The sequence below is a fragment of the Schistocerca cancellata genome, chromosome 1 (assembly GCF_023864275.1).
Source record: "Schistocerca cancellata isolate TAMUIC-IGC-003103 chromosome 1, iqSchCanc2.1, whole genome shotgun sequence".
In the NCBI taxonomy this organism is placed as follows: domain Eukaryota; kingdom Metazoa; phylum Arthropoda; class Insecta; order Orthoptera; family Acrididae; genus Schistocerca; species Schistocerca cancellata.
In genome coordinates, this window is record NC_064626.1 from 1,193,000,053 (window position 1) to 1,193,016,780 (window position 16,728).

The window sequence follows — 16,728 nt, forward strand, 5'->3', positions numbered from 1 at the left end:
CACATCAGTCATCACAAAGACAGAAAAGATAGAACATAAATCCTTCAAAAAAAATTTGGAGCAATATATAGAGATGGTGTATGGATGAAGAGGCCAACCAAAGAACTGTATGAACACACAGACAGACTCACAGACATAATGAGAAAACATTGGTTAACATTCTTTGGGCACATACACAGAATGAACAACACCAGAATCATAAAGAGAAAAAAAACCAAAACAAGACAAATTCAGAAACAAAATTATGAACATGAAATTTGAAGTAAAAGAAAGAAAGAGTCCAGGAAAAATATAAACAGAACAAAGGAAATATTAACACAGTCAAAGAATGAAGAGGTTTTGGGAGGGGAAAAGGAAATAACATAAAAAGGGGAAAATTGAATAATCATGTAATATTCAAGTTCAGTCACTGTCTTAAGGGCAAAAATGTATAATAATAATAATAATAATAATAATAATAATGTATTCCCAGAGATACAGTTTTATATGCTCACATTCTAAAAGCAGCTTTATGAACTGTACATACCTTCAGTGCTGTCTGCTCAACACCATCACGATCACGGTCTCCTCCTAAACCTCCACCTGCTGAAGCAGTACTGCTGAAATTGCGCTTAATTTTGGATATGCAATGTTCAGCAGTCAGCAATCGTTTTCTCAGGAGACCCTGGAGCACACTGCGCACACTGGGACGATGCACCAATTGCAACACAAACAAGTGAGACTGGAATAAAGAAACATACAAGAAATGTAACTCATGCATGGAGCCATGATACTGTAGGAAACTTAGTTCACATCAATACTTTGCTGAAATTATAAAATTGCACAATTATTTTAGAAATTATAAAAATGTATTACTATTTCTGATATGATAAAATTACACTTTGCAGTAACGGTTGCAATTTCAGGCCATCACTTTAGTATTTAATTAGATTTTATGAAGAAACTAATTTTAAAGAGTTCTGGACAATTTCCTAAAATGGAACAATAATAATTAACATACTGAGAGGGTAAAGCCCTTGGTAAGAATGGTCCAGCAATGTCTTCTCAACAAAAAAGCTGAACCAGCTCTTGTGACTTGGGTTTGTGTGGCTTTCCATTTTTAATCACATAACATAAATCCTCATAGTTATAAAAAACTTCCTGGCAGATTAAAACTGTGTGCCCGACCGAGACTCGAACTCGGGACCTTTGCCTTTTGTGGGCAAGTGCTCTACCATCTGAGCTACCGAAGCGCGACTCACGCCCGGTCCTCACAGCTTTACTTCTGACAGTATCTCATCTCCTACCTGCCAAACTTTACAGAAGCTGTAAAGTTTGGAAGGTAGGAGACGAGATACTGGCAGAAGTAAAGCTGTGAGAACCGGGCGTGAGTCATGCTTCGTAAAGTTTGGAAGGTAGGAGACGAGATACTGGCTGAAGTAAAGCCGTGAGGACCGGGCATGAGTTGCGCTTCGGTAGCTCAGATGGTAGAGCACTTGCCCGCGAAAGGCAAAGGTCCCGAGTTCAAGTCTCGGTCGGGCACACAGTTTTAAACTGCCAGGAAGTTTCATATCAGCGCACACTCCGCTGCAGAGTGAAAATCTCATTCCTCATAGTTATAGATTACTGACAACAGCTGTAGTGTAGTGATCAAGATTTCCATCTGCCTCATCTCTGTTGTGGCAACCTTCTTGGATGGCGAAATAGTACACAGTAACACATTATTCTTATAAAGTGACAGTTCTGCCCACATGTAAAGCTTCTCTGAAATTGCTTTTCCTAACAAGATATTTTCCTTCTGTGTTGGGTTATATGTAGATATTTTTCCACAGCATGAGAAGATTGTATTTCGTGTACCAGCCTGGCTGAATATTGCAACATGCGAAATTAAGTAATTCGGGCAGACTATACCTAGCCTTTCCAGAAATAGGTTTATAAAATTGATATTTCAACAACATATCATAAGTTATTATTCATTTCATAGGGGAGTGTACGTATGTTAACAACTAGCAGCGCTTTATGCCTAAGAGGATGCTTAATTATTCAGTAAAGGAGTGAGAAACTCAAATCTAATGAAACTATACGGTTCGACAGAGTTTATCAAGTGTCAAACATTTATGGTGTATATATGCAGACTGAAGTGATGAATGAAAATTTGTACGAAGGCCAAGATTCAAACCTAGGTCTCCTACTAGCAGGCAGATGCACTAACTATTATACAACCCTGGCACACTGACTTTGTACACAACTGTACAGACTACCCTAACACACTTCCCTCCCTACCTGGTCTATACAGTCATTCCTCACTGTTGTTGCCAAACATCAACCATATTGCAGAATGGCACCATCCCTAGGAGGCAGGTACTAAATCGCATTTAATCGTTGTCATAAATATTTGATATTTTAATGCTTTTTGACAAGTACACAAAGGAGATTTGTGGAAGCAAATTAATTACAGTAAGCCTTGTTATTCCCCAAGTAACCATTCTCAAAATAAATATGACTACAAAACAGGTTTAGTAATAATTAAAGAATAAACAAGGCTACAAATTTTACATGAAAGTTTATTATTTCTCTATCATTTCTGCAATATAATTAAAGAGAAAGGAAATTATGGCAACAGTAATAAATAACAATTTAACAATTCATTCACAGTTAACAATAAAAATTGGAAGTAGTTGATCTGCTGTCTGCAACCACATAATGTTCCTTTATATGCTTGTAGCCCTCGAAAATGGACAACATAACATGAAAGATAGGGCCCCCCAACCACAATTTTCACTCTTTACCACTGAATAATTGCAAAACCCAAATAGTTGTATGATCCTCAATTACAGCACGAGTTTTGAGCAGAGTTTCAAAAAATTAGACCCAGTAGGAGAATACTTGCAATTTTTTGCTGTATTCAGCCCCTCATTATTTTTCCAGAAAAGCAGCGATAAGACTAAGTTTTCTTTAATCTAACTGTTTTGCTTGAAATTTTGATTCTACATGTCTTGAAATCTATAGTGTAAAAGTCCATGGCAGTCTTAGAATTTTTCAGCCTTTGATCGATGTCCTTGTTTATTACTGGAAAAACCAGCAACACAAAAATGAAAATGAGTTATTTGATAAGTTTTTACAGTCAGGTTAAATTGGCGATGAAAAAAAAAGAATGGTAAACAGAAAACCAGTTTGTCCCTACTTAGAAATGTTCTTCAGTTCATCATTTAACTAACTTAAAAATTACATTAACACCCCTCCATTCCAAATAAACATGGTAATTAATAACTTTTGATCCAGAAAAATACTTACACAGCAACAGGCAGAGACAGTGATTTGTATTGTGTTCCTTCCTGGCTGGCAAACTTCTTTTAGGTAAAGTGGCTTGTGCGAGGTTTTATTTTCCCCACGGTCGATGCTCAGTGGGGTTGCATTCACTGAAACCTGCACACTTGCAGGCCAATTGGTATTCATTTGTCTATCTTCATGGTGGAAGCACTTGAGCTGCAACTCCAAATCTGACCTGTACAATAAAAAAATGAATGGAAGAACACTGTAAACTGATTTTAGCTTGCTGTAAATATTACGTAAAAATTTAGCCACTGAGTCAGAATTTTGAATTAATAAATTTGGTAAGAAATGGTATCATCTCTTACAATGGTACCATAATATTACCAGCAAACTTGAATGTACAAAACATTTTATAAAACTTGCAAATATTTTCCATGTTCTTGCTTTTTGTATGTTAGAGAGTGAGGCTAAAATTTCTTTGCCTGGCAGTGAAAAACTGTTTTACAGAACAAAAACAGTCTTGGTTGCAAGATTATTTAGTGTCAATTATATGTTTCACCCTTTTGGGACATCATCAGATTGTGTAAAAGTAGAAGGATATGTGGCCCATCAGTCATGAAACTACAAATAACATAAAATAGACACCACGGTAACTGGATATATAATCCATCCACCATGAAACATCTAAACCCTGCAGTGGACCTTGAGCACACCAACTGGTTCCACTACGACAAAACAAGATAGGGCCACGCTTACAAAAGCACATGGCACAATGTCTGTATTGGTGTGCACACAAACATTACTGAGACTGCTCTTGTTCTGAAACACTTTTAAACCGGTTGCTACAACAGCCTGCCACCATGGAATGGTAAAATTTTAAAAATTGTTTTAGTTCAAAGATCTACTTTTTTGGTGTAGTCCTGTGGACAGGTTATGTGCCACAAACGTGATTCTGGATGGTCTGAAAAATACCCATCTATGGTTACCAAAACATCTTCACTGGTCTCTAAACATTTTCCAATGCAAATTTCTGTAAGTATGGGAATAGGTGGAAGCTACATGAAGACTATTCTAGTTAAAAGTTGGGTGTTCCAACTCCTCAGTCTTCTAACCGCTCAAGTGCAGTACCCTGAAGAATTTTTTCCCCTCTAATAGTCAGGCCTTCTCTCGAGATTATTTCACCAGGAATACTTTCACAGAATTTGCATGCTATTTTTTTATCCTTTTAAACATAATTAAGAAGAAGAAGAATAATCATTTCTGCATGCCTGAAAATACTGGCCAAAGCAATTTGTAGATCATAACAAAATATATTAACTTCAAGCAATACTGCACATACACCAATTTAACAAGCAATTGGACACTTCTCTTCTGTCTCAGTATAAGAATTGCTTTTTACTTTTATTTTTAATTTAAAAATATATTGTTGTGTTGACAATTTCACATTGTTTTATTCCAGGTACAACCAAATGCAAATAGAAAAAAACTTTACTTATCAGACAGCAATGGAGACAAGCAAAAGAATAAAACAATAAACTTGCTGGATTTCAGAGCTGGAAAGCCCTTTGTCTGATAAAGAAAAAGAGTGTTGCAGACTTAGCATGACCTATACAGTTTGTTTAATCACCTCTCATAGTAGCCCACAATCTCTCTCAGACATGTGTTACTTTATGTCTTTCTTAATTAATCTTGGTTCTTCCAACCTTTTTTTCTGGTTTCAAAAGCTACCAGCTTTGCGACTTCCTGCTCAAGGCTGTCTCCGTTGCAGCTTAGTAAGTAAAATTTTTTCAACCTGTGCCATTTTGTAGCAATTCTCATTGCAGATGATTAAACTAAACATAATGTTTCTATTTCTTACCGCCACATGAGTGTCTGATGGACAGTTGGTTTGAGTTGGAAGACATGGTTGCTGACAGCCAGGTTGTGCTCAAGCCGGAATGGAGGCAAGATGATGCCATCTCTAACAGGAAATGTCAGCCTTAATTCATCATCCTCTGCAAAGAACAAAAATGAAAACTACATAAGATTTTTGTTTATTAGCATAAATATTTGAAAGCAGTGAAACAGTCTCACTCAAAAGCTCGTTGCACAACTTGTGCTTTCTTTTGGCATTTATTTTAGACGCAAAAGAAGAGAAGTTGGTCCATTTCATGCAAAATTAACATTTTCTTTAAGCCATTAGCCTAGTTACATCCAAATGACTCATTTCAATTCAAATTATTTCATTTATATAGTAGCACAAATAAAATGAGCTGTTGGAAATGCTTGGAAATTTGACTTTGTACATGACAGGTTCCCCTTCCAGTTTCTTTCATCAGAAAACAGGCAGACATTTTGTAAAATAAAGCAATGATAAAAGCACAAACCCTCCAGCACTTCTGTAGATTATTTTGGGTTATTTAAAACAAAGAGTTGGAATGCAAAACATATAGCTTCAGGCAGAAATGAAAACTAACACCAAATTGAAATATCTATACTCAACTTTTTTTTTCATGTGAAGAACAGATTATCATGGTTGTTATTTATTGAAATATGCTTACTGATAATAATGTTCCTCTATTTCTGCTTTACAGAATACATTTCATGAAAACTACAGTCTGTTAAAAGCTTTTTTCTTTACTTCCTCAGTATTTTATCTACTTTTTTCAGATGCTTACACAGTGTTTTTCAGCATTACAAATTCACTGCACATAGACAGACAGAATTTCAGCACAAGAAGAAATGACTCATTAATCCCAAAAGAAACAGGTAAAATTTTGAAGAAAACAAATGTAATCCTAAATTTGTGTGTGTCTTTCATCAGCTATCAGTTTGAGCAACATGAACCAAGAAGTTATGCCAAAAAATAGTTATTTTAAGGTCATGAATCAGACATTAAAACTGCTTTCAGAAGAAGAAAAAATGGAAATACAAAACTTATGTCTTTTTGCCTCCAGGACAAAATACTATCTTCACTTTAACCTTCATTTCTGCTGTGTTCTGTAATTAATTTTTTGGAATTTAAGATTTATTCATTGAATCTTTGTTCTTTTTCCTTTCTATTAATTTTCACTAATTTGATGGTGGAGATTTGAATCTGTCCTGACAACTGAGTACAACATTTAGAATTGCACATGCAGTGTACAGACCACAAAAACACACAGAAGCTGTTGTACACACCATACTTAAAAAGTGAACGCAGATACAAAACGTGTCACAATTAAAATGTGTCACTTACGCAAAAATTTGGACACCTTGTCACATGAGTGATGAAACACTGGTTGCTCACACCAGCACGGCTGGTTTGTCATGTAGGCAGCTGAAAGGGACATTAAAAAGAAAACATAACCTTTACTAACACAAAAATTAACCGATTTCTTCAAATTACAAAAAAAATCATAAAATGAAACAATGTTTCTGTTATGCAGGCAGCACACACTGTATTTATTTATTTTTGCCAAGAAACAGTTGCTGCCAAAATTGTCTTTGTTATTTTCAGTACGTACTATGGCCTGAGAAAATAATTATTTTGATTAGCCGTGCTTATGGGTATTTCTCATTTCCATGAATGACTGAGCAGTGTTGAACAGTATACACATGTAAGTGTGTATTTCAGTTTGAGCAACCATGCAGCTTCTTTCACATATGTATGAAATGAGATAAAACTGCAACTGGATCTTTAAAGATGTAAAAAAAGTAGGTAGTAAATTCTGCAAGTCTGGTTTCAAATCTACTTCTTAAGAGATTCACAATGAAAGTCTTACGTCATCATTCTCAATTTTACAGCTTACTTCCCTGGACAGTTGGTGTAATAAGCTGCAGATCATTTTATAGATAATTCTGGGCTGGGTGCTACATCTTTCAATATGAGATACTATACTTTTTTATAAAAATATAGATAAAGCATATTTTGGTCCATATTGTTTTATACCAAATGAAAAGAATAACTAGTTGAACAACAGTAAAATATAGATCCCTCACTGTTCACAAATAAAATATCACTCTGTGATTCAGACATACCATAGCAACAACTAAGTTTCAATACCAACTCAATACTATTACTGAAACAGAAAATAGGCTGAATACTACTACTGAAACAGAAAATAGTAGACAGAAGAGAAGATTTTGTTTAGAATAGCACCATTAACTAACAGTAAAATATTTGACTTTATAGTAAAGAATAATGCAAAATAAAGCTCATTATGTAAAGAGAATAATTTGTCTACGTAAAATAAAACTATAATATGTATTGCTTTTCTGTTGAGCACTATGTGAATTAGTTCAAGTACTTTAATTAATTAATTTAACCAGTCAAGAAACATTAGTAATGGCAAACCAAGTTTCAACCCACACGAGCCAACAAAACAAATCTCTACAATATAACTTATCATGACACCTGACCCCTAAACTTTAGTCACTAAAAAAATACTCATCAACTGAAGACATTTCACATATTCACTATCAATGTTATGACAAAACTATATAGTTCAGATAAAAACCATTAAATATTTATACACAGTGGCCATTCACTGGTTTCTTGTGTTTATTACATCAAGTATTAATGGATCACACACTATTCAATTCAGTTCCATTTTACATGAAGTTACCTATTGGTACTGAATTTCTTAAATATACTTACACCACCTATTACTACAGAATACAATTATGGTAATGAAAAGTAGAAAGGTTAAGTCTGTCAGAAGTGCAGCATCAGTGTTCTTCCAAACTGCAGACATAAAAAAGCTTGTTCTTTTCTGTCTATAAACACCACGTGCTCCTAAAATAGTCTGCTATACTACTCCTCCCCAGTCATTCCTGAAAATTTCCCAAATGAGGGCCAACAAGGTTTCAAAGTTTATGTTTGATAGTGAATATGAACTCTGTTATACAAATATAGCCATCAAGTGCCACATCTGCAATGAGACTTTTGGGATATCACTCATGCTGCACCACTGACAGCCAGCCACCGTGTTACTTCACTCACTCTGCATCGGCATCGGCGGTCTGACGTCTGGGAAGCTGGGCTTCACGTCAGCTCCAGAACCAGGCGAAGCATAAGGTGGAGCACTGGCTGCTGGTGTGAGAGGTGGTGTGGGGTTGCCAGGTACAGGGCTGTGCTGGTAAGCACCTGTACCAGCCCCGTAACTCGGCGAGAAGGGTGCGCCAACTCCACAGAAGAACGGCCCGCCTCCCGGACCGGCAGCCCCTCCCGCCCCAGGCATCGGAGAGGCATACGGCGGAGTGGGCTGGCGTGCGGCACCCCGCACAGTACCGAATTGGCTGGCTCCGACACCGACTTGTTGCTGTTGCTGCTGCTGGTGTTGGTGCTGCTGTTGTTGTTGTTGCTGTTGTTGCTGCTGCTGCTGCTGTTGGTGCTGCTGTTGCTGCTGCTGCTGGGTTTGTGGGGGGCCATACTGCTGGAATCCTGGCATGGGTCCAGGACCGGGGCCAGGTCCAGCCCGACCTCCGTAAGCTCCGCCACTCCCGTACTGCATGGAACAGATTATGGCGTCACTTATGTATTCACCATACAATGTGCTTGAATGGGAGCATGTTTGTGAGCTTCCCCAACTGTGAACTCATCCTTTATAAAATAAAATGATATCTATTCAAAATGAAAATAAAGAATGAACAGTATTTACAGCCAGCATCCACTTAGAACACACTGAAACAGGAACAACTGAATTTTGACTGATAGGTGTTCAATTTTAAAAATACAATTTAGTTTAGAATTTATCAAATCAATTTATAAAAACTAACAAAAATGAAAGGATACGTGTAGAGATTCTAAAATGAAAGAAAGGTGACTGAAAATCTTTGATCTCAAAAATTTGATGAACAGATCATAAAACACAAGTACTATGGAAAATATGGAGCTCTGAATCTTAGTCCAATGTGATCTATTCATTTCTATGCACTGTCTCTCCCCTCTCCGGGATTTTGAGTGACTGTCTCTCCCCTCTCCAGGATTTTGAGTGACTGTTCTTCCAGCTGGCATCTGTCTATATATACATTCATTTCTTTTTTTGTAATCATGATCAAACTTAGCACAGTGTGCAATGATTATTAAATACTATTATTTAAAACGAACATGAAAGTTACTCAGAACTGCAGGGTAAGATGAACATTCCAGTACGATGGGAAAGAAAATGTAATCAGTTCTGAAAAGAAATTGAGTGTGGCCATTGTTTCTATGAATTTGGAATGTTACACACACACACACACACACACACACACACACATTTCAGGCAGCACCTGTAACACAATTTGTTTCCTTCATTGCATCTTTAAATGAATGGCATTGCATTTGGTTCTGCTACTGCTACACTTCAAATTTTTTTCTAGGATGTAATTTTCTTGATGTTTCGTTAATTAAAAAATATTGAATATAACTAAAACATAACAAGCCTATATGCAGTAAAAAAGATTTTTAAATTATGAGGGGCATTCAATAAGTAATTTAACATTTTTTTTTTATGGAAGCAGGTTGGTTTTATTCAGGATTCCTATATACCACATTATTCCCCATCCTTTTGGCTACAAAACCCTATTTTTCAAATGATGCCCAATGATATTAGGTGTTGTTCATGACAATGATGGGGCTACAAAACCCTATTTTTTAACATGACCTCCAATGATACTAGGTGTTGTCCATGACAATGATGGAACCTTCTTCAAATAAATTCAAAAAAGTGGTTTCTAACTAATTTTTGAACTTAGTTGTGTTCATTTATGAATGATGATCTTCTGATTTGTTTGTTCTGCTGCATCTGTAAACTAATTTACTTCCTTTAAGAAAACTAGTCTTCACTGACCCGATACAAACAACAATCAGCCTGCTCCTTTCTCAACAGGGGTGTTAAGGCCCCCTTCCCAACAGGTTCCGTAAGGGCTCCTATTGGTTCAAATTCTGTCAGATCTACTTTACTGAATGGTTCTGAGTAACCAAAGTTTCACCCAGATAGAATATAGGTCACATGTCACCTGAAGTACTGAGCACAGTCATTGTCCACAAAAATTTACACTATATCACTGCATCCAAGTAAAAATTGTCTACCATCATTCTAATGCTTGTATTTCGATCCTACACTGTTTAATATGCATCTCACATATCTAGCAGATGGGGTAAAATTTATTTTTCACCACTGTCATAACACTCAGACAACATCTTTATCGAAGTTGTTTAGTTTGGTTAAAGAGCTGTGCTTTCTACTATTTCTCCTGGCAGATTCAAATGTTGTGGACCTTCCCCCATGGTACACGTGCTGGATAGTTCTCAAACAACTGCCACAAGCTGCAGCACAAATAGCCTGTACACCAGCAAGGTTTTTTTCTTACAATGGTTGGTTTTTTCCATTCACATATTACTGCATTCCTTAATATAATAGCTATTGATTTGTCTACCTTCTGCAAATTTTTCTTAACGAGTGTGCATACAGATACTACTACTTCACCATAATTCTCTACAAGATGTATTTCTATACATTGTAGATTATGCATTTACTTCAGTGCCAAACTCTACTGTCTTTTTCAGCCACATTCTTCTTGCTGTGTTGTCTTGTTGCAGTTGTATGTATACCCGATCTACATGGCAAAGGGGAAATTTCACTTCCTTCCTGCTTTCCCATTTTCATCTTACTAAAAACACATTCACTCATTAAATAAATTGCACAAAAATACCACAAAATACACTTTTTTACTGCAACTCAAATTGCTGAAACTAATAACTAAATAAGGAATGGAAACCAAGAACTGTGTGGAAATCTACACACTACCCTCTACTGACACTTGATCTATGCGGCTAAGAATGCCAAGCGTTGTCAATTTCTCATTTTCAAAATGTTGGGGATGGGGGGTGGGGGGAGAAAGAGAAAGAGAGAGAGAGAGAGAGAGAGAGAGAGAGAGAGAGAGAAAAAAGAAAGAGAAGACAAAGAGAGAGAGAGAGAGAGAGAGAGAGAGAGAGAGAGAGAAAGTGTGGTATCTGTATGCTAGCAGACACCCACTAGTACACCTGATCAGAGCTCTAGTAATTGGTTTATAATATAATGACTCTTTTTAACAATTACATAAATAACACAATTTCTAGTCACTAATCACGATCTTCCTCCCTCATGTTCAATTTTGAGTATTTTTGTTAGTTCCTTATTATTCTCATTTGTTTTTGTCAGTTTCTTAAACTGTGTTTCCTTCGATTCCAATTTGATATTTCCTTCCACAGTAACACTACAGTGTGTGCGATGGGAGGAGGGGGGAGGGAAGGGTCCACAGGGAAGTAGAATAAGCAGTAAGAATTCTTTGTTCTGAAGCTGGAAAAAATCTGGAAACACTAGACAAACAGATATGTATGTGGGCATTGGTGTCAGTTGAAGTCATCAGAACACATGTCTAATTATTATACAGTGGGCATAATTGGGGTGTTGGATTCTATAATCATCGAGCTGCCGTGTCTGAACCAACTTTCTGTGATCATGATCACCGTTATTCATAATTTTATTTAACCTATATAGTAGCATATTACTCTTGTGCAACAGTTCATAAACAAGTGCTGCAAGAGGGGAGACTTACCAGGTTTTCAAAGAGGGCAGATTGTTGGTGCACGTTTAGTTGGACCATCTGGAACAAAGACTGCCACTTTAATAGATGTAAAGAGGGTAACCTGGTTCTAAGGTTATGATGAAACACAAATATCATGGAAAGACATCATCCGTTATGAGGTGTAATGATTTGGTAGCAGCTCAGAGAGAGAGAGAGACAGAGAGAGAGAGAGAGAGAGAGAGAGAGAGAGAGAGAGAGAGAGAAAGAGAGATTGGGCAGACAGAGAGATAAAGAATGAGAAATAGTTGCTTCACTTCAGACAAACTTCTCGAAAGCCTGAATAGTTAACAAAAGAAATGACAGAAGAAATCAGCAACGAAAACCTCAAAGGCTATTCCTTAATACTAATGAGAAGATGATGAAACCTTCATGAGCAAAAGAAGGACATATGGGAGAGCAAAAGATGATTTTGCATCACCTTTCCTATTAACAATAGCTCAAATTTGTATACGCAGAATGAAAACTCCAGATTTTTTGTTTGAATATCTAATTTCCAATGCAAAGATTTCTGTCATGATGAAGTGCCTTTTTCTTAGTTTTTGTAGTACAATTAAACAAAAATTTAGTTGCAAAATTGTTTCAGGGAGTAAAGAGCATTCTTTGTCATATGTTACACCATATAAGAAGGGTTATGTGACAAAACACATAAACTATTTAGTATGTAATGAGGAAAATGTTGAATTCATTATCTACACAGGCCATGCAGTAATGAATGTTATAGGATATCTGATAAACTGCAGAAACTACAGAAGAAACAGATGTTCTCCTTTCATCTGAAAAACAAATAGATGACACTTCATGTACAAGCTTGAAAGACCTGCCTAAGCTAATTCAAATATTGTGCAAATGCATTTTGTAACAAATTTTGTATTGAAGGCAACCATAATAAGTCTGAAAGATGATCCACTGCCTTTATGTATCTTTTTCTCCAATGTTTCCAGTTTTTGTCCAGGCCATACATTAGAGTATGATACAAATGAAATGTAATTCATTAAGGTACAATATTTGTGGGTAATGGTCTAAATGTATTTCATGCTAATGATCTTGCAAGTTAAGCCAACAAACTGTAAAGGAGCAGAGCATAACAATGTACTTTTAGATACTGAGTCCACAGTTTTCTTGACAAAGTTAATATAAAATTTATGGACATATTAAAACTAAGTGTAGGGCATGGATTGAAATCTGGACCTTGCAGGCAAGGCAGATATCTGGGTTTGTGTCCTGGTCTGGTACACAGCTTTAACTTGTGTGTAGGTTTCACAACAGCACACACCCCACTTAGAAAGAAAGATCTTCTTTTCAACTGAAATATACTTTTTCTCCTTTTGTTAAAAAGCACATAACCAATGTTGTTAACCTGTCATTACTCGTTTCTGATTTGTATAAAGTAGAGATTCTTTCAGACTGGCACAAATGAATTTGAGCATACTTATTTTATTGTATGCTCTGCTCTGGCCACATTCTCTGTTTCCCTACCATTTGTTTGATTACTTGATGTCAGATGGCATTTAACGTTTTCACTTATGCACAGTAATTGTTAACTGACCTGTGGTGCAGTAGTGCTAGCAGGAGAAAATGCAGGTGAAACGGGCTGCGCTTGCTGCTGTGTGAAATGTGGCTGCCGTTTGTGAGCAGCGTGCATTGTAGGGCTCGGGTAAGGAGCCACCCGTCGTGGGTACATCTGACCTTGTCCCTGCAAACACATTGCTGTCACTCTCTACATAGTTTCATTGTTCTTAATATAGTTTTAAGGCTAAAGAAATGAGCTAAAAACTGTTTTGAAATTTCACAATATGGGTTTATATAAAGCACAGTCAATACATATTTATTATCACTATTATTTTTATATTTCTTTTTGCCTTTTTAACTTTATCTTAAATTGGTAAAATGCACAATTTTGATAGCAATATGTGACATACCTGCACCGTTGCCATCTTGCCAACTGGTACACCTCCCATCATTTGGGTCGCATGCTGACCCATGACTCCCATACCTCCCATGGGACCAACTCCCGGACCCATACCCATGCTGGCTGGTGGTGCTCCCCCCATTGTCATAGGTGCATGCCCCCTTTGCCCTCCCTGACTTGCATAACCATACTGCTGAGGCATTCCCTGCATCTGAAAGAGGATGCAAAATTTGGTACACGAACCAGTCGCAGGACAATTCAAAACAATAAAATTATTGTCTTGTGAAACTTCGTTAACATCTAATTATATTAAGCACTGCAGTGACAGTTTACATTACATTAAAATTCAGTGTTACATATTTCTTCATTTACTAGAATAATGAGGGCATACTGAAACACAATGCCTATAATTTTTTATGTGTAAACATTAAAGCTTTTTAAGTAAAACTAACTTTATTAACATTCTACATCTTTATATCTCAACACAGTCACCCTAACGATGAACACATTTCTCCCACTGAGAGACCAGTTTGTTGATACGGTGACTGCAGAATGTCTGATGTTGACAGAGCCACAACCTCACCTCTGCTTGCACTGCTTCATCACTAACAAACCGAAGTTCTTGAAGGTGTTCTTTGATTATTGGTAACAGATGAAAATCGGATGGGGCCAAGTTCAGACTGTACGGAGAACGATTGATGACGGTGAACCTAAGGTAGCAGATTGTTGCACATATTGCAGTGCTTGTGTAAGGTCTGGCATGTCCTGCTGAAGGAGAAGGTGCTCCATTTGTAGACGAACTCTCCATATTTGAAACTCAATTACAGCACACTGTTTCTCATGCACTGACATAGTTGTATTAAGGACTGTCATATTATACTATACAATTCAGAGCCTTCCAACAGCAGAGGGTTGAAACTTGTGTCAGCTAAGTGGGGCAGAATGCATGACATATAATACCACAGTCCATATTGAGAACAGAATAAAAACTTGAGGCATTACTTTTCAACACACCCTTTTATATTGTATAAATCAGATGGTGTAGAGAACATGATGATGATGATGATGATGATAGGGAGGCAGAAGAGGAGAGTAGAATGTGGGAAAGAATTTGATATCTATGTCTAATGTACTCAATGGAGAGTTACTGTTAGCCACAACAATCATGTACAAATGATTACGATGATGCCGTCACTAGAAGCAGGCACCTTAGGGTGAGAGAGCTGAGTTTACCTGCGGTGGAAACTGCCCCTGGGCAGCAGCAGCAGCCTGTTCGTGCAGAGCGACGACACTGGCGGTGGCAGTTGCTGTGGCTGTGGCAGCAGCCACCATCGCAGCTGCACTCAGCGCACTCGCACCGCCTCCGCCGTGGAACTGCGCGTGACTGGCCTCCTGGACGGGCCCCCCTGCTGTCCCGTAAGCAGTCCTGAGGACAAATGGTGGACTCAGCTTCCTGTTCTATGTCTCACAGAAACCAGAGCAGCAAATGCATCGGCAACAACCGGATTAATATGCCGAGCGGACCGTTCGTCCCAAAAAGGGTTACCGACTGTTCGGCTTTTTCCGTACGTGTCTGGCTTTTCAATGTCAATTTTTTTTAGAAAATGTCTGGCTATTTGGTAAAGGAAGTTGCATTTCATCATCCAACAGATTTCACTGCTGTGTAACTGGAATGATGCACACACCTGGCTATATAGTCTTCAAAGTATCGCAACCAATGGTTTAATTGTTTGGAGAAATGTTGTATTTATAGTTGACATATACAATATCTCTGAAATAAAATATTAGTCAATCATATGAAGTTTGAGTTTTCGTGTGGTTCACTAAAAATTTTGGTCACTTTATACACTTGCATTCTACTCATTACTAGTGTGTTGTCAACTAATGAGAAAAGTAGAGACAGCAGAAAAAAGCAGAGCATGTTCTCATACAAAATACTCCTTCAAAAGAAACACTCTTGGAAAAGACTAAAAATTTCTTCAAGGTAATTTCACTGTATATCCAACAAGTAAATACCATTGTTTAATAATATAGAAAATTAATTATATGTTGTTTTCTGTTCATACTGAGATTAGAGCAAGTTTATTATCCCACTGAGTACAATACAAACAATTTATTGACTTTAAAACAAATTGCCAGGATTTTTTTGAAGCACTGTCTTGCTTTTGGTAATTCTGAATTGTCCTGTTGTGTACTCGCCATGCTCATGGAACAGCATCATCTATGGCAACACCCAGAAAGTTTCTCAGTCCTGACTAGAACTTTACTCTAGCATTAAATCACTAAGTAGCTGCCTGGTAATCTCAACACACCGAAGCTTAGGTAAAAACTATAACAAGGACCATATCAAAATTTATAATTTTCTGTATGGAAATGGTGACAGTAAGGGAAAAGGCAAGTAAAATGGAGTTAACCTTGCTGGATTATTTTTCAAAAAAGTTTATGTTTACTATTTTCCATTTGAAAGGTTTGTATACATTGTGGATGGTTTTGCCTAGCAGGCTAAAATATATGAAAATGGAAGCAACAAAAGAATGTACAACAAGCAGTTGCAGATTCTGTGGAGATGTTTTGATGTTTTGCATTCACTGATCTCATCCAGTAGATGTAAAATTGCACATCCATTCCAGTAGTTGAATGTTCTGTGTTATGAAAAATGTTGGGATTACATCTTAGAAAATTAATTACCTGTCTCGGATGGGTGTCATCATTGAATCATCACTAGATCAATGTAATTTGTTAATTTCCACTTTTAGTCTGGGTAAGCACCTGCTTCAGTTGTTCCATAATGAATACACTCAACTAACAATGATTTGTAATGCTAGTGTTGTCATCTAAAGTGCAGTGTGAGCACTTATTCTCAAACAAATGTAGAGGGCAGGGGAAGCTCTGCCCACCCACAAAGGCTGCCTTGGGGAGGGGAATGGTGTGCAGAGGGTTAACTTCACCTTCTTCATGTAGTTAAATAGCAAGAGAAATATTACTTAAGGTTT

The 16,728-nt window shown here is 37.1% G+C and overlaps 1 protein-coding gene across 5 annotated transcripts in view; it reads right to left on the bottom strand.

The window, feature by feature from the left end:
- LOC126094543 (zinc finger MIZ domain-containing protein 1-like) overlaps positions 1-16,728 on the bottom strand; it is a 149,590-nt gene that overhangs the window by 14,490 nt on the left and 118,372 nt on the right. For 3 of the 5 annotated variants that reach the window (XM_049908978.1, XM_049909013.1, XM_049908985.1), the window contains 9 exons: positions 14,969-15,161; positions 13,746-13,946; positions 13,373-13,519; positions 11,797-11,844; positions 8,216-8,720; positions 6,470-6,550; positions 5,111-5,246; positions 3,274-3,484; positions 527-721 (listed from right to left, as the gene is read on the bottom strand). In XM_049908978.1, coding sequence (XP_049764935.1) covers positions 527-721; positions 3,274-3,484; positions 5,111-5,246; positions 6,470-6,550; positions 8,216-8,720; positions 11,797-11,844; positions 13,373-13,519; positions 13,746-13,946; positions 14,969-15,161 — 1,717 coding nt within the window. The remainder of the gene's footprint in view (positions 1-526; positions 722-3,273; positions 3,485-5,110; positions 5,247-6,469; positions 6,551-8,215; positions 8,721-11,796; positions 11,845-13,372; positions 13,520-13,745; positions 13,947-14,968; positions 15,162-16,728) is intronic. The other 2 variants (XM_049908993.1, XM_049909003.1) reach the window with 2 other exon arrangements.